At 40.4% G+C, this 23,560-nt stretch overlaps 1 protein-coding gene across 2 annotated transcripts in view; it reads right to left on the bottom strand.

Annotated features, from left to right (window-relative positions):
* The window catches only part of GRM8 (glutamate metabotropic receptor 8), a 797,285-nt gene that overhangs the window by 649,332 nt on the left and 124,393 nt on the right, over positions 1 to 23,560 (bottom strand). For both annotated transcript variants that reach the window (XM_057550586.1, XM_028165220.2), the window contains exon 2: positions 5,084 to 5,300. In XM_057550586.1, the coding sequence (XP_057406569.1) occupies positions 5,084 to 5,300 (217 nt within the window). The remainder of the gene's footprint in view (positions 1 to 5,083; positions 5,301 to 23,560) is intronic.

Below are 23,560 nucleotides of genomic sequence, written 5' to 3'. Positions count from 1 at the left end.
TAAGTACACCCTTCATCACTACCACCCCCTGTTATGGGTATTAAATTGTGTCTCCCCAAAAGATAGAGCAAGTACCTCAGAATGTGACCTCACTTGGAAATAGGGTTATTGCAGATATAATTAGCTAAGATGAGGTCATACTGGAGTAGGGTGGGGCCTTTAATCCAATATGACTGGCGTCCTTATAAGAAGAGAAGACAGAGACAGAAACAAGAAGGGAAAAGACACCAGTGTGATGATGGACACAGAGACTGGATTGATGGATGAAGCTAATGAACACAAATGATCACCAGCAAATACTAGAAGCTACTGAGGCAGGAAAGGATTCTCCCCTATAGGTTTCAGAATCAGCATGGCTCTGCTGACACCTTGATTTCAGATTTCTAGCCTCCAGAACCGTGAGACAGTGTGTTTCTGTTGCTTTTAGCCACCCAGTTCGTGGTGTTTTGTTATGGCAGCCCTAATACACCCCCTCTCAAGGACATTCCTTGATTCTCTGCCACTGTACCACACACTTTCAGCTGTGACCTCTGGCAAAGTTCCTGTTCTCTTATGAATATCTGTTCAATAACCTTGACTTTTTCCTCAAGAACTCCTACCATCGCCTATCATGGAAAACTTCAAAGAAGACTGAGAGCCCTCCCATGGCCACAAACCCATCAAGAGAAGAGAAAAGAGAACACTCTGCCCTATTCTTAGCTTTCCCTTACTAAATCTAGCCCATTATTCCCAAGTCTTCATTTTTTTTCATTTATACTAATTTTATTTTTCCAGCTTTTTTGAGGTATAATTGACAAATAAAACTTGTGTATATTTAAGGTGTACAGCATGATGTTTTGATATATATATACACTGTGAAATAATTACCCGCAACCAAGCTAATTAACATCTCCATCACCTCACATAGTTGTGTATGTGTAGTGAGAACACTTGAGATCAACTCTTAGCAAATTTCAAGTATACAGTACAGTATTACTAACGATAGTTACCATTCTGTACATTAGATCTTCAGAATTTATTCATCCTGTTTAACTGAAAGTTTATTTCCTTAGGCTGACATCTTCCCATTTCTCCTACCACCCCCCACCAGCTCCTAGCAACCACCATTCTACACTCTGCTTTCATGAGTTTGACTTTTTAAAATTCTACCTATAAGTGAGGGCACATATAAGTCACAGCATGCAGTATTTATCTTTCTGTGTCTGGCTTATTTCACTTAGCATAATGTCCTCCAGGTTCATCCATGTTGTCACAAGTGGCAGGATTTCCTTCTTTTTTAGGGCTAAATAATACCCCATTTTACATATATTTTCTTTATTGATTCATCCATCAATGGACACTCAGTTTGTTTCCATATCTTGGTTATTGTAAATAATGCTACAATGAACACAAGAGTGCAGATATCTCTTCAAGATATTGATTTCATTTTCTTTGGACATATACTTAGAAGTGGAATCACTGGATCATGTGGTAGTTCTATTTTTAATTTTTGAGGAAACTCCATATTATCTTCCATAATGACTGTACCAATTTACACTCCTATCAACTGTGTACAAGGGTTCCCTTTCCTTTACATCCTCACCAATGCTTGTCATCCCATACCTTTATGTAAAGCTTCTCCCCAAGAGCGTATCCTCCACCCCCTTTAATTCACACTCTACTACATGTTCTACCTCAGCAATTACCCTTCCCACCTCAATTATCAATCTGAATGAGCTTCAGATCTATAGCTCAATTCCTGCCTTGGCTTTAGATCAATATTCTTTGCTGCTCTTCTCCACAAAGGTATGTACCAGTACTCACAGTTTATTGGGTTCATAACTAAACTATGCTTCCCACCCCAAACCAACCTTTCCACTTCACTGTCTCTTTTCTATTCATGGCACTTGCATTTTCCCAATTGCCCAGGTTCAGAATTTCAAGCTTAATTTTTTTCTTACCTTCGAGCTCTAATTCCAATCAATTGCTAAGTTCCAGAGACTCCACCTCCAAGTGCCTCTCAAGTCTGTTCCCTCTTCCACTTCTATTACCACTACCCCATAGGAGGCTAAGACTGATACTACAGAGGCCTCTCAGCTGGTCTCCCCATCTTTCACTTCTCATTAGCAAAGTCTTAAATACATATCCTAGTAGACCCCTCTCTTCTCTGTAGTTTCCTCCATTGTCTAGAAAATAAAGGATAAAATTACTATCCTATGAGGTAAAGTACTCACCTATGTGTGCTTGTCACAAAGCCTTCCAGTTTTGTCTTCCATACCTCACTACACAAACTATGATCCAGTCAAATTGTGCTATTTGTTGATCCCGAATATTTTTCTTTTGACTTCTCCAATAAAAAGGCTATAGTCAAGGGGCTGAGATTATAACAGCTAGGATATCAAGGGGCTATTTGTCTTATTTTATCAAATAACTCCTGTCCCTCTCTCCCTGAGAAGGATCCTGACTAGAGAAGAGACATCACTGGCATCTGTGTTCATGACCATCATTCACTCATAAACTTCGTTCTCCAAGACTCACAAAGGACACTTCCCCAAGTCTCAGATTTCGTTAAAATGAAAAACGTTCTAATCAAACCGTACAGGCATTGTATCACTAAACAGATTTTCCTTTCACTATCATTCCATTATGATCTGTCAGAATTAATCAGAGACAAAACATAGGAAGCCTCAATTTACACTGAAATTTCTTAGCAATCAACGTTGTTGAAGAGAGAAATTCTGAAGAGTACAGGAAAATTTAGAAGAGTCGGGAAAATATACAATTTCATTAATAGGCAGACGCTCTAAAAACTAAATGTATACATCTCCTTCTCAGTCAAGAGACTAAGGTTTTTAAAAACTAGTAACACAGTGACAGAGATGTCATCAATGTCGTAGTAAGAGGAGCAAATGTTACAGAACTAATGAATTTTCATTAGAGGCATCAGATCATTTCAGAATGGGTTAAGTTGCTACCCTATGCCATTCCCATTAATATCATTGTCATGTAAAAGGTTTAAATTTCAGCTATTTTTGTTCTGGATAAAATCTTTGTCATTAAAATGAGGGATGATTTTGATATTTAATATATTCCATGGCATACTCTAGTGTGGTACTAATTTGGCCTTTTCAGTATTCTGCATATTAATTAACAACCCAGCCCTCCTCCATTCCCCAGATAACTGAGAACTGAAATAGAATGGACAGCCAATCACGTCACAGAATACTGAAAGGATCAACACAGAAGAAACAGGTTGCTCTATCAGGAGCATTCTACACAAGGCACTAAAATTATTTTCTCCCATACTAATGACTAAGATAGAGACAGCAATAATTAATGGTACCGTCTGAATCCTTTTAGGTGACAGTTACCTAAGAAGAGCAATGCTCCTTAAAAGTGAAAACGAAATATTTCTTTTTTAGTAAGAAGAGTAAAACTGCGATCTCACTTAACTTCTAGAACAATGCATTTTTTTTTTTAGAACAATGCATTTTATCAGATGCTTCAACAATTGGCAAATCATGTCCTGTACTGAATTTTTCACAGTAATCTGTTTCGTGCACACAAAATGTGCCCTATAGTTGAGAATGTACAGGATCACTGCCGAAAACTTCTCATTTCAATACATACTCTATTAGTTTCCTTCTGTCGTTGAATTACCACTTTGGTGAGAACCGACATCAGCTGCTTAAATAATGCATTAACCCTGCTTTCAGAAGCTATTGTTTTCATTTGAGTGGGCATTTCTCCTAAGGATAAACTTGGGATTCTTTTCCAAGAAGGTAATGTAATTTACCATCATTTAAAGTTCAATTGAATGTTTTGAATCATCTTTATAGCAGTGGTGATATAATTTAAAATTCCAAACAGCACAGATTATGGCATCATGGATATTTACAACAGGAATGAATAGTTGTCCCTTAAATAAATTAAGCCAATCTTTCCAACAAAACCAGGTCTTTTCTACATTTTCTGTAACAGCATAGCACTGGAACAAATGTTAAACACACCAAATATTATGTATAATAAGTTTCCATGTTCTGTTATATGCAGAAGAACAGATCGCAGCCATCTTCAAGTGTTTCAAGAGAAAATCTTATTCCAATAACTTTGTCTTTGCTAACTAGGGAATAAGCCCAAATCACTCCCATGGTCTTTTCCTGAATTGAAGCTTCTAAGAAAAACAATAAATTATCAATATAATTTCCTGCAAGTTCAAAATTACTCAAAAACAGCTAAAGGGCACTTTAAATTTTTGACAAAAAATTGTTATTACTTTTATAGAAAAATATGCAAATTTTATTCAGTAATTCTTAGTAAGAACAATAGCATTTGTTAAGTAATGGTAACATGTCTCCTTTCATCCACAAAGTTATATTGTTGACCAGTCAGCAATAACATTTATGCCCTAAATTGCTTTTGTTTCCTGGTTTTTCCACTTAGTGTAAGCCTCATGGCTAAATATACACGTAGTAAAATGCCTACAGAGATTTGGATGAGAACCTTGAAAAAATCCGGGACGGAGTTCACAAGCACCCTGTTTTAACCAAGTTTTCACATCTTGCCCTTAATCCCTCTGTAAGCTTCAGAGTTTGAGGTAAGCATAAAAATTCAAAACGTGAAATATGAGAATAAGAATATCGCTTATGTATAGCCTTGGGGGCTACTTCAGTATTGTTTTAAGATGATTACCAGTCTTAATTCCCTCTAGTGTTGGATGTTAAATTCCACTGCCTTTTTTAAAAAATTTAATGACTTGCTAATGCAAACCTCCATCTAGAACAATCAAATAGTATGTCATTTATTCAAATTTACAGTGGCTCTAATGTGCCAGCAAACTCCCTCGTCAAAACAGACAGCTTTAAAAAATGTTCGCCTGAGTCAGGAGCTCTAATTCCTAAATTAGCACCAAAGTGTCACCTTGATAGACCAAGAACAACAAAATCATTTATAATAAACCCAGCTTCCCCCTAGAGTGGACAGCCTGGGTCATGTACCTCTAGGAGCTCTAATTATCCCATACAGATCAGAGAGCTCTTGGGGGTGCTCAGACTCCTGCAACCTGTCACCTCCAAATGCAATCATCTGATAAATATTCGCTTACCAATCTCCCGCGAGATCTGAGTGAAGGCCTCCACACCGCTCTCTCCGTAGTTGCCCTCAGAAGCCAGGGTTGACACATAATTCCACCCCAGTGCCGTCACAATGTCCACCATGGCTTGCGCTTGGTAGGAGTCAGGGGGGACCACCCGAGAGAAGAAGTCATACCTGGTGTTATCACTTAGCTCTGGGGCTGTGGATGCATAGCTGATTTGAGGTATCTGCGAAACAAACGACAGGCCATTTCAACCCAAGAGGAATGCTGTCAAATGATGGATTGTCACACAAGAGACTAAATAGCCAAAGCTATACCAGAAACCTAGACAGATCAGCCTGCAGCCAAAATATGGTTTCATGACCACCAATTTAATTAGAAAGTATTTTGTAAGGGTCTGTGGACTCACTTTCTTTCAAAGCACATTTCTAAACAGTAAGAAAGAATTTCGTTTTGGTTCAGGTCCCATTGTTTCAGAAGCCAAAGCAAAGCATTTGTGCTTTTTGTTTGTGTTGCTTTTTCATTCTGTACATGATAAGTTCTGGTGTGGAAATGAGGCAGAAATGAACATGAAATGTACATACATGCTTCAGAAAAAGTCACCTCTGAAATCATCTTTGGCTTTAGGACATAAAGGCTACATAATAATGAACAGAGAATTTAACATGAGACTATTTTTATACTTGATACCATTTCAGTCTTAAGATTATATTTTTAGTAAAGTATTTTAAATATATAGTTTTGCAAGTCTAGCCACTGCTTATTGATATAATCACTACATACCACAATAAGATTTGGGAATAGCTAACCATGTATCCTTTAATTATAACATCTTTCCAGCCTTCCAGCCCTCAAAAAAAAAAAAAATCACAAAACAGGAATCCATACTATAATTGCTTTAGGAAAAGAGACTATTTTCTGACATAAAAAGGGTGAATTGCCAGAAGATATTCAAAATTAGAGATCATATGTCATTTCTCCTAAATAAATTCAAGCTGAGTAACAAATTAACTGCATGCCATAAATCTACCCCTAAAAATGTTTGAAATGCAATATTCACTCATATAAACAAGTGAAGATTCTTACTCTACCAGTGAAAAGTGCTAGGATAGAAGAATAAAGGGATGTTAAAGAAGTATGGCAGAAGGACATGCAGGCTAGACAGAGCACAGAAGATGCAGGAAACCTGGCAAATAGGCCGGGAAGGACATTTCAGCCACACGAAACTGCATGTCCAAGGCCACAGAGTCAAGAAAGGGCATGGTGGGACTTCCCTGGCGGTCCAGTGGTTAAGACTTTGCCTTCCAATGCAGGGGGTGAGGGTTCAATCCCTGGTGGGAGAGCTAAGATCCCACATGCTTTGCAGCCAAAAAACCAAAACATAAAACAGAAGCAATATTGTAACAAATTCAATAAAGACTTTAAAAATGGTCCACATCAAAAAAAAAAAAAAAAAAAAAAGAAAGAAAGAAAGGGCATGGTATTGCAGCATTTCATGTGCTGGGAATGCAGGATACCAAGGGAGGAATGTCAGGAAGTAAAATTGCAAAGCTAGACAGAAACCAGAGGATGAAGGGCTAGTCAGGTATGACAAGGAGTGTGGACTTTATTACCAAGGCCATGGGGAAGCACAGCATGATTGCAACCAAGGGAATGGCATAATCAAATTTTTGTTTTAGAAAGATCACATTGGCAGCAGTGGGGAGAGCAGCAACCCTCAAATTTCAGTGTCCACCTGGGCAGCCCCATTCCCAAAGGTTCTGACTTAGTATGTCTAGAGGTCTAGGAATCTGCATTTTAATATGCCCTCCAGAAGAATCTGATGCAGGTGGACCCACACTATGCTTAGAGATAAACTGAATTAAAGGGAAACCATACTAGATGCAGGACAACCAGTTAGAAAACTACTACAGAAATCTATGTAAGAAAGTATAAAAACTGAAATAAGGCAGTGGCAGGTGGAAAAAAGGAAGGGTGTAGAACCTGTAAGTATCTAAAAGACAAGGAAAGGTGTAAGAAAAATGTGTAATGACTCTCAGTTCTACGGCTTTGGTATCTGAGTAGACGATGTTTGCTGTGTACCAAGATAGAAGAACAAGAGGAGATTTGGAAGACAAAAATGATGAGTTCAATTTTTGATTTGTTTCTTTTGAGGTTCCTGTGAGATGAATGAAAACAACTAAAAAGTGGGCAATAATATTGTGGGATCTGGAGTTTAAGAGATGTGTATCTCATTACTCCTCTGCTGCCTTGCTGTGGTGTGAAAGTTCAGAGGTCAAAATGATTCCACGATGCACTAACTCAGGTTGCTTGGTTGAAGATGCAGGTTTGACTTGTACATAAAACCATTAATCCTGCTCTCCATCAGATCCTGCAGCTAATGTCAGTGCTCTGATGTCAAAGAAGCTGCCGTTCCATCTTCCCACACAGGGCTACACACTCTGGGATCCAACCATCCCCCACCACTCCCTGGCCAGATGATTCCCAAGCCACAAGGAGGTTTTGACTCTCCTCTTGACACCTTTATAAACCCTCAGCATCTGTATCCAAACCTTTCTTAGGTCTAGAGAGTCCTACTCTGTATTGGTAGCCAGTGAAGTGACATTGAACATCCTAAGATATTAAAGCCTCCTTGCCCAGGGAAGAGAAGTAAAAGAATGTGCTTGGAGCTCTCCAGGGTGCTGCAGGATTTGTTCCGCTTCTGTATAACCTGTGTCATATCTATATTGCCTACAAAAAATGATTTGGCCTATTTCACACCCAATTCTTCTGGTAGGACCAAAATAACTTGCCTGTTAACATTGTGGGATCATGAAAACTAGTCTTGACCTGCCTCCTTTTTGCCCTTTTGCTTTCTCTGCCAGATACACCAGCCATCTCTTGATAGACTGTCCCTTTGATTAGGCTTTGTGTCTTTGTAGCACATAACTACTTAGCAAGGACACCTGTCCAAATCTCTAACCACACACCAAATCTTGGATTTTTTTTACCTTTTCTTGCTTGCTTCTAGAGGACCTGGGAAAGAGACAATGGATGATTCAGTGAGGTCTACACTTTACTAGGTAAAACTTTCCCAAAGATCAAGAGCATGTACATTTCTATGTTCTAATGAAAAAGATCCATGAGCCTGACCTTCATTTTGGAAGGGATTCTCTCTCTCTCTCTCTCTCTCTCTCTCTCTCTCTGTGTGTGTGTGTGTGTGTGTGTGTGTGTGTGTGTGTAGGAGGGGATGGGGAGCCATCTATAGCAAATTCCACGGCACTATACCATTTCCTTGTCCTATTTGGATGTATAATAATCCTCCCACTTCCTCAGCTGCTCAGAGTTCAGCAGTAAAATGCCCTACGCAGCCCCCACCCTGCCTATCATAATGAGCCACCCTTTTCTAAAAATGAGCACAAAGTGTGAAAATTTAGTGTTTGAAACCAAAACTAATTATCTCAAATGACTACCTTCAGTCAGTCACTTTCAGGGCTGTTTAATTAGCAGTCAGCATCATGTGTAGGATTAATTAAACAGGTGTAAAGTGTATATAAAATAAAAGTGCAGATAAGAAGTGATGGTTTGAATAATTAGGTAAAGGACTTTCTCCGCAAAGTCTTGGAGAGTTTTCTCTTTGCGGATCAACGTGTGGAAAAGTGATTTGAGAGTATGTGTTTGTATTTTCATTTGTTCACTTCTTGCTATGTCTCAGCCTACAGTAATAGACGCCCGGGTATACTGATCATATTTCAAGACTTTTCAAATTGCCATGGAGTCGCATCTCATTTTTAGTTTATTGTGGTCGACCACTAAGCATTGGCTCATTAAGTATTTTAATTTCTGTGTTGGCATCCCCAATATTTCCACTACCCTCAAATTAAACCCCTACTGGCAACTAAAGTGGGAATTTTTTTAAACCTGGAATGTTTCTTTTTCTTTTCCTTACACTGAATCCATCCTAACTAATCCCTTCACCCTGGAGGTTTCAGCTACCAGAAACAAAAACAACAATAAAAAAAAATGTAGTGGATGGGGCATAGAAGTAAAGAGGGAAATGAGAGGGAAAAGGAGAGTGTACCAAGAAAGAGGTGTTAAGGAATGCATTCTGCATCAGCTTATCCTTTGTAAGATGTCACATCCTTTATAAGCCTCTGTTAAGTCCCACTTGCCCATTCAAAGGATAATATCCCAACTCTTCAGTCTGGCTCCTGAAGCCCTGGTGTCGGATTCTGTCCCATCCTCCTTCCCAACTTCAAGCCTTTGCTGTCATACCCTGATGGCACCTTGCATCCCTGCCCATGCTGTTCTCTGTGTAGAGAGACTCCTCTCCTCCACCTGGTAAGCTTCTGCACAAATGCAATATACAGCTCAAAAGTTTGGGATTAACATATACACACTATTATATATAAAACAGATAACCAACAAGGACCTACTGTATAGCACAGGGAACTATATACTGTATGTTTTGTAATAACCTATAAGGGAAAAGAATCTGAAAAAGAATAGATACATATATGTATAACTGAATCACTTTGCTGTACACCTGAAACTAACACAACATTGTAAATAAACTGTACTTCAACCAATCCATCCATCCATCCATCCATCCCCTCCTCCCTGGGAAGCTTTCACTAACACTCTCAGGCAGAGCTGTCTTTAGTTGCCCCTTGTCCCGCAGCCTCCATCATCTGCCATTACAACCACAATTGTGTGCTGGCTTAGGAGCCCCTCAGGGACAAAGTCTCTGTTGATTTATTTGGTGTCACCAGCACCTAATAGAGCAAGTGCTCAATGAATGTTTGGAGGGAATTAATTACTCAAATTGTGGCAGGAATTTTGATACAGCCTCTTCCCCATGGCCCCCTACCCTACATTCCACCAAAATATCATGTGGGCTCTTCTCCATTTGTCCCTCTCGATCTTCTCCATCCTGCTGTATGTCCTAGGAGGTTGCTTTGTGACTGTCTCACCTGGGCTCCCTCACTTCAGGCTTTCAGTTGAATTTGGCCAGTGGGAGGCACCTACAGAAGATGTGAGGGCAGGAGAAGACAGAAGGGAGTAGTGAAGCCCCCATCTCCTTCCCCTGCCGCAGCCCTCACTCCGTGTTTCTCTACCTGAGTCCTCATCCGTGGCTGAGGCCCTCACCAGGTTCCCATGATGAGTCACTGCCCTTGGCCTTCAGGTCTTCCCACGGTTGCTAGTTCCTGAGTTCTCCCCATGTCGGGTTTGGGACTTTAACTGTGCCCACGCCTTATAAATGGTCCTTTTAGTAACCTCTCTTCTATTATCCCGTGAGTGTGCCGGAACCCCACCAGTCCAGCCACTCTTCCAGGTCTCTGTAGAAGGGACATCCGCTGCCCTGCCTCCTCACCCTCAGCCCTGCCCTAACCTCCTAGCCCTTCTCCATCCACTTTCCCTCCCAAGCCTCCTCCATCACTGTCCTTACAGGATGTTTTCCTTCCCTTTCTTGATTCAGTGCCTTAAGGCATCAAATTGCACCATTTGAAAACACCTGTCATTTTGCTTTTTTTTCCATTTCTTCTTTTCCTTGTGCTGAGGTTTCATAAGAATATGATGTGTACTTAAAATACGGCCAATTTCCATTACCCAAATAAAGCATATCTGAGGCAATCAATTGCACGACTCAAGATACCCATCACCGGGCTTCCCTGGTGGCGCAGTGGTTGAGAATCTGCCTGCCAATACAGGGCACACGGGTTCGAGCCCTGGTCTGGGAAGATCCCACATGCCGCGGAGCAACTAGGCCCGTGAGCCACAACTACTGAGCCTGCGCGTCTGGAGCCTGTGCTCCGCAACAAGAGAGGCCACGATAATGAGAGACCCGCGCACCGCGATGAAGAGTGGCCCCCACTTGCCACAACTAGAGAAAGCCCTCACACAGAAACGAAGACCCAACACAGCCATAAATAAATAAATAAATAAATAAATAAAAATAAAAATTAAAAAAAAAAAAAAGGATACCCATCACCATACCCTGCTTTAAAAATTGCTTGAGCTTCCACTTTTCTGATAATTGTTTTGGTTAGAAAAAAAAAACCCCTCCTTCTCCCACTATATTTTCACTTCAGCCTTTAAAAGAAGAGATTCCTACCCTCAACCTCACCCCTCTTGGGGAGTTCCAGAATGCATGTTTCCTACCTAGACCTCCTCCTCTTATTTATTCTCCCAAAGGGGAGGGGAAACTGAACGAGAGGTCAGAGTTCTGTGCTTACTGGGCAAGAGTGGATAATGCTCTGCCTTCATTCTCTGACCTGCCCACACACAGCCCAGGCTTATTTCTTTTCCCTGTGTGGTAAGAAGAACAGGTAGGGTCTCCTTTCTTGGGGCAGAAGCCCACCGCTTTCCATATTCTACTGACAACAGGTGTGTGAGAGAGCATGAAGCCCATGCCACTGGTTGAATAAGAGACATCAAGTCTTCTGTGCAGGCAGAAGCGGGTCCCAAGTTTGAGATGTGATGTAGGAGTAGGAGGCACCATTTTGGCCTCAAGTCCACGCTGGATCCTTTCCAATCCAGCCATGTGTCTGGGAAGTTATCTGGTGTTTGCCCAGCTCTTAATAAAACTAATTACTTGATCTACATTAGCTAGGTATTCTGTGAATCTTGGACTGACATACTCTAATATATTCCAAAAGTTTAACTTAGATCTCAACTTCGTTCTATTTCAAAAGAAATTCATGTACAGTTTCTTAGCTATTTTGTTAAAGATAAAAACAAACATATATATACATATTTTTTTCTTTTTAAATAATAGTTAGCAGATATTATTGTCCTCCAGTGTCTGTTTTCTACTTCTTCCAGGTAGAACCCCAGACTTTTACCTAGGACTTGGCCACTTAGAAGAAAACTACATTTCCCAGCCTTCTTTGCAGCTATGATCATTAGTATAGCGGTGAGTGTAACTTCTGAAAACATGTCCTTAAAGGGAGACAGCAGGCCTTTCTCATGCCCCTTCCCCTTTCCTACCGGCCAGAACTTAGATATAATCTAACATTCAGTTAGTCATCTCAGGCCATGCCATAGGGATGGTAGAACAAAACAGCACACCCCGACCTAGTCCAACCCACTGTGGTATCTGGATTCCTGAAACCACCTGATGGTCTTCCAGCTTCCATTCCTGTCCCTCTCAAATCCATTCTACACCAGCAACCAAACTGATCTTAAACAAAAGAATAATAATCAGGTAATATCAAAATCTTTCTGAAAGCCCTTCAGTCATTTCCCCAGTAATCTTAAAATAAAGCCTAAAACTCTTTCCACAGGACCCTGCAATTCAGCATCTGACCTCTTTTCCCCTTGCTAACCTGACTCAGTGGGCTGGCTTCCTTTCTGTTCCCTGGCCCAGCCAAGCCCTATTTCTTCCCCAAGCCTCATGCCCATTGCTTCATACACTTTCTCGACAGAGCTGAGAATGCTTACAGCTTCCTCAGGTAGACTGTGTCTCTCCCTGTTGAAGTCACTGAATCTAACTCCACATGACTGACAGGGTGAGATGGGATGTTACTGAGATGCAAAGGGGCCGAGAGGCTTTTACCACCCTAAATACTCTTTCATGGCCCGAGAAGATTACAATTCCACCCCAAGTGCCTCTTTAAAGTTCCCTACTGTTTGCACATTAAAATACTATGTTAAGTTGGAAACTTTCCAAGTCGGCTTAAAATGACATGAAGCCCATGTCCATTTTCCCCAGTTTCTGGTTTGCCAAGGATCCCATAGGAAGCCAAGACACCCCTGACAAGCAATGAGCCCCAATGCACAGCTCAGAGGAAGCCCGAGGATCACAGGAAATGTAAGCCTTCCTGCAAGAAACTCACACACGTCTGAGGACAGATTTGCAGACAGAAGACAATTTAAGACCTGAGTCACATACATCTTCACCATCAATTCCTACTAAAAAGGTTTTTGTGCTTTTTCATCTCTACAAACAACCTCATCCATTGATTGTCGACCTTAATGGTAGAAGAGGTTGGTGGGTTGGGTTCTTGGTGCCGTTCAATAGCATCATTGGTTTTCTCCAGTGAAAGATCAGCTTGAAGCCATGCTCTTCCTCAGGGGGTAGTGCTTGTCTGAGCACTTCTTCAGTGATGCTGGCCTTAGCAACAGCAGCCATCGCTATGATAGCTTCCTGCCACCTGGTCTTGGGATGGATTTGTTGTCACTGCAGAACCAGGTCCAGAAAAGCATAATGATTACAGCCATTAACTCTGTCTTTTCAGATTTGACTGCTCTCTGGTATTAAAACTACTAGTTGCTTGCGGCCAAACTTGAGTATTTAATTAGAAATTGGATAAAAATGAGGAGTTGGGGCTAGAAGTCAATGTTCAGCACTGACCTTCCCCTCCTCACACTACCCTGAGCTTTCATGCTCCTCTCAGCTTCATGAAAATGGAATGAGGAGAGGGAAAAGGAGAAAGGAACGCGGAGCCAAAGCGTGAAGTAATAATAAGAGTGACGACTATCCTGAATTTGTTTCTGAAGTACTATTCCCCTCCCAAACCAGGACCTGCTCAAAGAAATCCACACAATGGACAGAGAGTAAGTTTCCTGTTTGTACAAGGTAATGCCAAATGTGAAATTAGTCCACGACTCTCTTCTCAGTTGAATTCCCACCGTTGATTCGGAGAAGGACCCAAGTTTTTGTGTCTTAATGCACTGTGGGGGTTAGCAAAAGGAAAGGGAGAGAGAATGATTTCCTTGTACCGTAATGCTATCCTTCTCCGCAACATCAGCTCATCCAGAGAAAGCAAAATCTAATTATACATGCACAGTGAAAGGGCCTGTGGTCAGCTAACACAGCTAAGTATAGAGCGATGGTTAGTACATTTAAGGTCATAAGTGTAATTCTATTATGAGCCAGGATACAGACCTTACCTCTCACCAGAAACTTCCTTCTCACAAATGCACAGCACCCATAACAGAGCCAACCAGAGAAGGATGAGACAAGGTCAATCCATTCTCACTAGTAGATAAATAATTCTAAGATGGTTTGTTGCTGATGGTGAATCTGAAATTTCAGAGGCAAATATGAAGAACACGAAGTCATAGGAGGCACACTTTCTTCAAAATATGAATAATGCATTTTTGTACATATGCATGTATGCCTGAAAGTAGACATATATGGTACACTACAATGTCATCTCTTGGTTTCACATGATCCACTTGGATGTATTCTACTGAGTCTTAAAAGGGTGCATTTATCACCACTTGTTTGAGGGTATTGTATGAGTCTGGGAAGCGAAGAAAACTCAGGGGAGAAAACCTCCCTGAGTTACCTGAATTCAAGGGCACTCTTGAATTCAGGTAACTCAGGGGAGTTAATAAGGGGACTATTTTCAAGGCAGGGGCAGCATAGAGGGAGTGGCAGTGGAAAGCCATAGTCAAGTAGAGTCAAAAGGGGTCAGTTGCCAGCCCTGTGCCCTAAGAACCAGAGGAAGGAGCAGTTACAGAAACCAGGAGTCAAGGACAAAAATGATTTGAGAGAAGCAGTGACCGCCCACCCCCGCCAGAGGGAGGGACACAGTCACCCCCTGGCAACACTACAGGGTGGGATCCAGGAAATTATATCCCAAACTCTGCCCTCCCTGACCTCCTGCTGGTTCTCCCTTTGACCAAATCCACTGGAAACCAAGGGGCCAAAGAACCTATTGACCTTGTCTGGACAGAGTTGCCTCCTAGGAGAGTGAACGGACAGCGCAAGAGAGAAGGTAAACGGGAGGGGCGAGCAGAAGCTACCCATCCCCAGTCTCATTCACCATTGATCATTAGACACTTTAAATAAACCGACGGATGGTGGTGCAGATATCCAGTTTTCTATGTTATTTTGCTTTTTTTCTTTTTATAGCTTGATGCTTTCAAATACTTTTGGCAGAACATCTACACTAAGACATTTTGGTTTGGCTATTGGAAATTCCAACCCTAAAACTAGGTCAATTAAGTTAGCATTATCTTTTGATAAATAAAATAAGTAATGACCTGTTTAAAAAAAAAAATGAATTGTAATGATTTTAATCAAATTGGTAATGACATTTGACTTCTAACCTGTTTATTTAAAATGAAAGACAAGCAATCCGTGAATATGAAAGAATTTACATATAAACAACCATAGTTATATCCTATAAGATTAATAAACCTTTTTTTACATCTGCTAATTACATTTTACAATGAGAAAGTACAGCAGCTCCTAGGGGAAAGAGTTGTTATAATCTATCAAATCACTAGCAGTGTGGGAGTTTTTAAGCCTAACTACCCTGCATATATTCATTCAAAATTTCTAATAGCAAGTTGAATTTAAAACCTTCATTTTTTTACAATTTTTAAGGAAGGGACTTTAATATTCCAACTAGTTCTATAGTTCCTCTAGTTTATGGTTTCTCCTGATCTTCAATTTTCCCTTATAAAAAAAGTGAACACCGTATTTTTTTTCTAATTTCCACACATTTCAGTATGCTGTGATTTCTAGGAAATGATACCCAGTACATATGCAGTATTACACACAAATTAAAAGGGTTAATTCAATACGCACACTTTTTCTGATTAGTGGTTAAATTAAATTTAATGTCTTTTTAATGGTTACTTTTTGATTAGTTCATTCAACAAATTAGCTCACACTATGTGCCAGACACCATGACAGGCTCTGGGGATTGGGCCATAAACAACACATGGTTCCCCCCACCCTCACAGAGCATATGGTCAGATGGAAAAGATAGGCATTAAGTAAACAATCACCCAAATAAACACTTAACAGCACTTGTAATGACTGCTGTGAAAAAGAAGCACAGGTTGCTAAGAGTAACTCATCTGAGGGGCGGGGGTGGGCATTGGGCAGGCTTCCCTGAGAAATGACATTAAGCTGACACACGAAAAATGAGGGAGAACAGGGAATGGAATACCAGCCACAGATTGCCTCTCACTTCAGACTTCCTTCAGATGTGTAAACCACCCAATGCGTACAAGTGAGGAGGAGGGGCAGTCGACTGACAGGTTCTTAATTTTAGAAACTTGCTAAAGGCGGAACAATATTAAAGCAAAGACCACTGCTCCCCCGCTTTTTACACATACTATTTTTAACTAGCGTATGCCTAATTGGGGTTCTCATACCAGAACTATTTAAGAAAATAACTATGTAATTATCAGCAGGCAACTGCATCATGTTCTCATAGATCCTGAGGTTTGTAGGGGTCCGGAGTGAATGAACAAATAAATGGATAGGTGGATGATGAAAGAATAAATGAATCCAGCAGAAACTAAGCCCACAGAAGAGAAACAACTTTAACACAAGAACCCAGGAAAAAAATAAATGTATACTTAATATTACTTATAAGCTCAAATATTTGTTTCCTTTAAAGAGTTTAAAAAAAGGTGATTGAAAACTAAAAAGAAACTCTCTCTTCATTTTTACTCAGACAGTGAAAGCTTTGGGATAGTATTTCAAAAGACATGAGAAGCAGGTTAGAACTGACCCAGGATTGCTCTTGCTTTTTGCTTTCAAGATGATACACATTTTCGGCACCTCTCAGGAGGAGGAAAGAGAAATAAACGGATCTGTCCACCTCTAAAGACTGTGTTCAGTGACCCAGCATCCCAGAGAGACCAGGAGAAGTCACTCCCTGATTTCACTATTTCTAACCACTGCTGCCAGGATTCCACTGCATTCCAGAGTAAAAGATGCTTCTCTGATACCTTCTCAACAAAGTTTTCAAGCAGCTTGGGATTTCAAAGTGAAATCTATCTCTAAGTATTCTTTCAAACAAAAGAGAAGGAGAATTTTGCAATGAGTTGCTTAGGACAGCGAAGATTTTCTGTAAAGAGGTTTTCTTACATGAGTACAAAAAAAATGATCAATTATGATTTGTTATATTAGAAAAATCAAATGATGGCATGGCACTTTCTTAGCATCATTTGCTAAATCACTTAAAAATTTAACTCTTCCCCCGACTCATTCCCCTCACTGCTGACTTCAAACCATCACCTAGCATTTAATTTTTCTCTTCTGCTGATTTCCTTGCTGTGCAATCACCACTGTGGTTCAACTTTCCCCCAAGCATGTCAGCACTCAAACACTAAAGAATAAGAAGTTAGCAATTATAACCAACGAATCGAAGTCAATAAAACTTAAGCTAGCAAATATTCCATTTAGACTGGCATTTTGCCACTCAATAATACATGATTTGAATCCCAGAAATAAGGCAGAATGTTGATAGGGACATTTGTCTGTGCAAATAAGTTTCTCAGTTGATGATTTCTTGGACCTTCAGTGATTATCCACCTTGATTGATATCCTGGTCTCCAACTGGTTATTTATCCACCAGCTGGCATCCTCCAGGTACTGATTCTGAACACTAAATACCACTGGAAATTTTCATTTCCTTTATGTTGTCTAAGCTGGTGAACTCCGTATGTTACAAGAGGGTACAGATGAGATTAATGGTCTTATTTAGAGCTCCATTTTCACAGGAAAAAAAAAACCACTCCTTGTTCAAAAAAGCAAATAGCCAACTTCATAAATGGCCATCATTGGATAAGAGGAAAAGTAGATGAAATAATGTAAATGACTCGGATTCCATTATTCCACTCCACACTGGAGAATGTGCCAAGCCCATGTTCCTCTGACAAACATCATCTCATCATCCTAGTATCCAAAGGGCATCACATTAAGTTTCCCCAAAGTGGACTGATTAGCCTTTCTGCCCATCTCTGCCCCATCCACAATCTTTTTTTGAGAAGGCCAGCTTACTGTCCTTGACAAACCTCCTTTATGTGTCAGATCCCATCTGCACACCTAACTCATGAAACACTATGTGTGCATGTATGTGTGTTCATGTGTTTGGTTGGTTTTGCCAACATTTATTTAACATGTTGTATTGGCCAAGAACTGTGCTATGTGTTCTGTCCCCATTTTACAGATGAGAAAACTGAGATCTGAAGAAGTAAGTAACTTTTCTGAGGCTGAATAATTTGTGAATGGCAGAATAGGATTCAAATCTAGGTAGTCTGACTCTCGACTCGTCTCTTAAGCACCTCTGCCCTCCACTACCTCAAGTCCATTTTTAAATGTTTATTCTTCAGTAGGTTTGCCTTCCATGAGTGCTCAAGTTTCTCAGGAAGCAACCATAGTTCCCTGTCTTTACTTCTTCTGGTCACATACACAACTCCCCCAGGGTCACATTTCATGGTTCAGCTGGAGCTTGGACCCCACCAACTATACATCCAGACTAAATCTATACATCCAGACTAAATCTCTTTGCTGAGTTCCACACCCAAGTTCTACTTATTTGAAATCTCCTCTTGAGTGTCCAACTGGTATGTGAAAACCACACATCCAAAACTTGCCACCTCTCCCCCAGTATAAACTGGAAGCCAACTGGTGCACCAAGGGTCTCAAAATACAGCAAGCCCATCAGCCTGGCTCCAAATGTATGTGACTACTACATACTTTATTGTAACAGTTTCTGTCTATACAGCATTGAATGTGTTCCATCTACAGCACACAATGCATGACTTTGGTCTACCTTGTCTGGGCCTCATCTTTTTTATATCTTTCATTGGTCAGGTTAGCCACCATAAACGAAGATATTTTCAAAAATTAAATTTAGGTACAAAATGCCTTGAAAGGGAAAAAAAAATATCCATGTGATTTGGTATAAAAGATATATTCACATTGCAAAAAAGTCAGTTTATCAGCATTGACTACAGAAACTGGAGTCTCTACAACCTTGCTGCTCAGCATTGTCAACAAACCCACAGCATTAGCATCACCTGGGAGCCTCTCAGAAATGCGGAACCTCAGGCCCCACCCCAGACATACTGAATGAGAATCTGTATTTTAACAAGATCTCCAGGTAGTTCTCCAACAATAAAGTTGGAAAAGTATTGCTCTAGTCTAAAGCATTGAATGTGTACTCAGGAGCTCTGTATCTTCTTTTGAAATTTTTCCATATCATGCTCAAAGGGATTTAAATGCATTAATTGCAAGGATGATTTTGGTAGATCTGGATGTTGTCATCATGGGTAGATATACAAGCTCTCTCTAGGTTCACTTGATGAAGAAGGTGGTGCCTTGAACCTGATGTTCCCTTCCCCTAAGGTGAACAACATCTCCTTATAGGTAGACATTTCTTTTCAAAAGTATCCAACTACTCAAAAATTATATTTAAAAGTATTATGTTTCAATTCTCTGCATCAAATTTTAGCATGAAGTTTATTTTTAGTGTCCTTGCAAATCTGTAGACCAGTGAATACATCACGGCAGTGTTGAGTCAGTAAGAGGTTTTTAAATATGTTTCTTACTTATTTGCAAATAACAGATGAGTTTTGGAAGAATAAAAATTTGACGAAGCCTGCATGATTGAATGTCAAATATAAGATGCAACGTACCTGTTGTCAATAAGTTTCCCACAGTATTCATATGCAGCATGATAATTTATTAAGACTTTTTTAATCTAATTATTGTTGTTTCAGAAGACCCATGAAAAAAATTTTTTTCCTTTTTTTCCCTTTTGTGCCCTCCCCAAGAGCAATCAAGCCTGTATGCCCTAGAGAATAAACATGTCTTGTTTTCAGAAGCCTTCGTTTACAGAGACTGTACAGCTGAATTATCTAGAGAAAGAGGATCACGCAAGGTTTGAAGAGGAGGAATTGGAAATGGAAATGGAGACAGAGAGAGGTGCTTCATTTGGGACTCAGAATGATGGAGATCTTCATTTTGCTCCCTCCCAGTGCCCAGGAATCCAGAAACCTCATCAAAGAAGCCCCTTTCCTATTCTTGCCATGGGAGGAATGGAGTCACCACCTTTAAATAGCCCATGGGGACTGAGCGTCTCTACAGCAAACACCTCCATAGCACTGGAAACTGACGTACAGGCCCAAAATATGACAGTGATTGAATTTCTTGACATCCTAGTCAATGTGGCTCAGTGCCAGAGTTATTTGATACAGAAGAAAAAAGTTGCTTGCACTTGAGTTTTGAAGATCAAATTTATTCCTAACGCCTACTCCCTATCAGAGGGTTGGCTTGAGAGCTAAGGCTCGGGTTTACACTGTTATTCTTTCACAGATGCTAGGAAAGTACTTTGTACATGGTAGATGATCCATGTATATTGTGGATTAACTACCTACTAGTCACAGTAAGACAACTCAGATTCCTAACTTTTAATATCTGCAGCCTACCTGATAAAAGTACTTCTCAAAAGCTTCCCACATTTTTGGTGCTTAAATGAAAATATACTTTTCTCTTTTTATGAAGAGCTACATCCTTTTTCATAGACCATAATTTAGAGATATGAAGACGTTCACTGTTTTTCTAATTCTCTATCATTTTCTAAATAATCTAAATGTGTAAATGTTTTCATAATGGTTTGCCAGACTGTATGTAAATATCACTGGGCTCTCTTCTTAAAAAAGAAGAAGAGCACTTCATTTCAGGCACTTCTGTCTTTAAAAAAAAATACCATTTCAACCTCAAACTTGATGAGACTTACATACTGCTCTTTAGATGCCCTTTTTTTCCCCATTCTAAGGAATAAAATTTGAGAAAATTTAAAGCAGCTCAGATGGCATTTAAGAATATAATCAATCTCAAATTGAGACTGCATACTGAAAATGTAGACTTTTCTTTTGTAAACAAATATAGAGTGGGAGAACAAGTGGGACTCAAGGTGGCTACAAAAAAGAAAGCAAGAGGACAAACACACAAGAAGAGAAGGATTTGGAAATGCTGAAATATGGGGAAAAAAGTTTTCAATAAGTAATGAAGACACTATTTTCAGGAGAGGGATCAAGAAGAGTGAGAAGAATGTTAAGGATTGGATGAGAAACCAGAATTAGAAAAATAAAGCTAGAGATTGAGGAGAAGAGGATGGATAGACACAGCAGTGAGGCTTGAGACCTGAATATCAGAAATAGGGAAAGAAAGCTGGAAAGAGGAGAGAAATGGGAGCCTCTAGCAGAGGATGGAACAGGCAAAGAAGCCACTGTTTTCTCTCCTTCCTTGCTAAGGGGCTACCATTGACCTAATGATCTGGCAGGCATCTTTCTGGACTGGTGGAGACTTGGTTCAGGGTTGTCTTGTAACTGAGCAAGACCCTATGGGGCCTTCCTGGGACAGACCTCCCCTCCCCAACCCCCAAGTTCCAAAGAATAAATTTAATCAGAGAAGTAAGAAAATACAGAAACAAAGGAAAATAGTAAAGCAAGACAAAATAACAATAGTTTAGCCATTAAACAGAGTCAAGGACCTTTGGTTCCTCCTCAAGGGCTACAGATAATATTCTGAGCCATATCCTTTAAGCTGTTTTGTAGACACCGAAACCCCCACCAGGTGGAAGAAGTTAACTACATGATGACCAGACTGTAGCCATGACATAAGCTGCTCCATCTTGCACAATTCCATGAACCCACCTCAAGGAAAAGGGAGCAAAGCAACCCTGGAATTGAAGATTAATTGCACTTAAAACAATCAAGATGACACTGATCAGACCAACACATGACAAGTTTCAAGATGACTGTCAGAGCTAACTGTGCTGTTCTGTACATAGGACCCCACCCACCCACCCGTGCACCCCTGAAACTCCCCTTTAAAAGCTCTGGCCCCGTGATCAGCAGTGCGGAGTTGGTTCTTTGGGACACAAGTCCACCTTCTCCCCAGGATTGCCAGCTTCCTCAATAAAGCTATCTTTCCTTTCACCCAACACTTGTCTCTCAGCATTGGATTCTTGAGCAATGAGCAGCTAAACCTGAGTTCAGTAACAGTCTCATTCCATCCATTCTAGTCTTCTGGGTCACTGAGTCCCTTCATGACTAATCATCAGCCAGATGTTGTAATTAAAATGTCTGGGCCTACACAGACTTAACTGCATTATTCTGTCCATTGTTTCTGATTAAACATTACCAAATTCTCTTCAAAAGTTCTTCAGATTTATGTCAATATGGGACACATATTTTTCAAACATTCTCCATAAGAAATAGAAGCCATCAGTTAAAGATAGCTCTCAATTTCCCACCACCAAATCAACAAACCTGACTTCCTGGGCACCCATTTTCTCTCCTTTCCTTCTGTTGCAAAAAGATATATCACTTTTTCTATGTAAGGTCAAGTCTCAACTCATGAATTGAACACGCAGCAGCCTTTGTGCTCCTGATACTATAGATTATTGCCTTTCTCTCAAATCATTTACCTTATACTCTCAGCCAGGTCCTTCCCACCAGCATTTCTATACACTCAATGCTCCCCTATTTAAAATGAAAACTTTTGGGCTTCCCTGGTGGCGCAGTGGTTGAGAATCTGCCTGCCAATAATGCAGGGGACACGGGTTCGAGCCCTGGTCTGGGAAGATCCCACATGCCGCAGAGCGGCTGGGCCCGTGAGCCACAATTACTGAGCCTGCGCGTCTGGAGCCTGTGCCCCGCAACGGGAGGGGCCGCGATAGTGAAAGGCCCGCGCACCGCGATGAAGAGCGGTCCCCGCACCGCGATGAAGAGTGGCCCCCACTTGCCACAACTAGAGAAAGCCCTAGCACAGAAACGAAGACCCAACATAGCAATCAATCAATCAATCAATTAATCAATAAAAAAAATAAATCTTTAAAATGAAAACTTTTTTTAAAAAAGAAAAGAAAGGAAACCATTTCTGATATTCTCATCCAGTTACAGCTCTCAAGCTAATTCTTGGCTTCCATTTACAACTCAACTTTTAAAAATTGTCTAAACTTAACCTCTCCACTGTCTTACCTCCCACTCTCTCCTCATCATTAAATCTGATTTCTGTCCAGTGCTCTCCTGAAACTGCTCTGGGCAAGGCCACTCAAACTTTTCATGTCACAAAATCCAATGGCCAATTCTCAGTCCTCCTTTCACCTGAACCAGCATCGTTAAAATCTTGACAATCATTATCATGAAAATCTTAACAATACCTTCCCTGGCTTCTGCAACAGGTTCTCCTGGTTTTCTCCTACCTCTCTAGAAGTTCCTTCTCTGTCATCCCTCTAGTTCATCTTTCTCTGCCTGGGACTTGAAAGTGAAGTTCCTTGAGGCCTGACCCAAAGCCCAGTTTTCTTCCTCGTTTCATTCTCACAAGTGATAACATCCAATTATGCTTATGACTCTGATCACCATCCATACTACTGCAATTCCCAAATTTTCCTCTTCAACCCAGATTTCTTCTCTAAAGTGCAAATCTAACACCAACTGGATAATGGACTTCCACTTAGAAATTTCAAACTTACCTTAAGTTCAACATGATCAAAACTGAATGTACAGACTTGAGCTTCTAGCCATGATAAAATAACTGGGACTAGATGTACACACACACTGTAAACAACTAGAAAACTGGACAAAATATATGAAATAACTACTTTAGACAAGAAGCAGTTCAGGATTGCGATCTCTGACAAAGGGAAACAAATGAGGTGAGCCCTCTGACTGCCCTGGCTTTCTGCCGGAGGCACCTTCTGGACTGTGGAGTAGAGAGGGACATCTCAAACAAAACAA

This window comes from Balaenoptera acutorostrata, chromosome 7 (genome assembly GCF_949987535.1).
Source record: "Balaenoptera acutorostrata chromosome 7, mBalAcu1.1, whole genome shotgun sequence".
Lineage (NCBI taxonomy): Eukaryota > Metazoa > Chordata > Mammalia > Artiodactyla > Balaenopteridae > Balaenoptera > Balaenoptera acutorostrata.
Note: the sequence above shows the minus strand (reverse complement) of the source record. Positions and strands in the feature narration are given on the sequence as shown.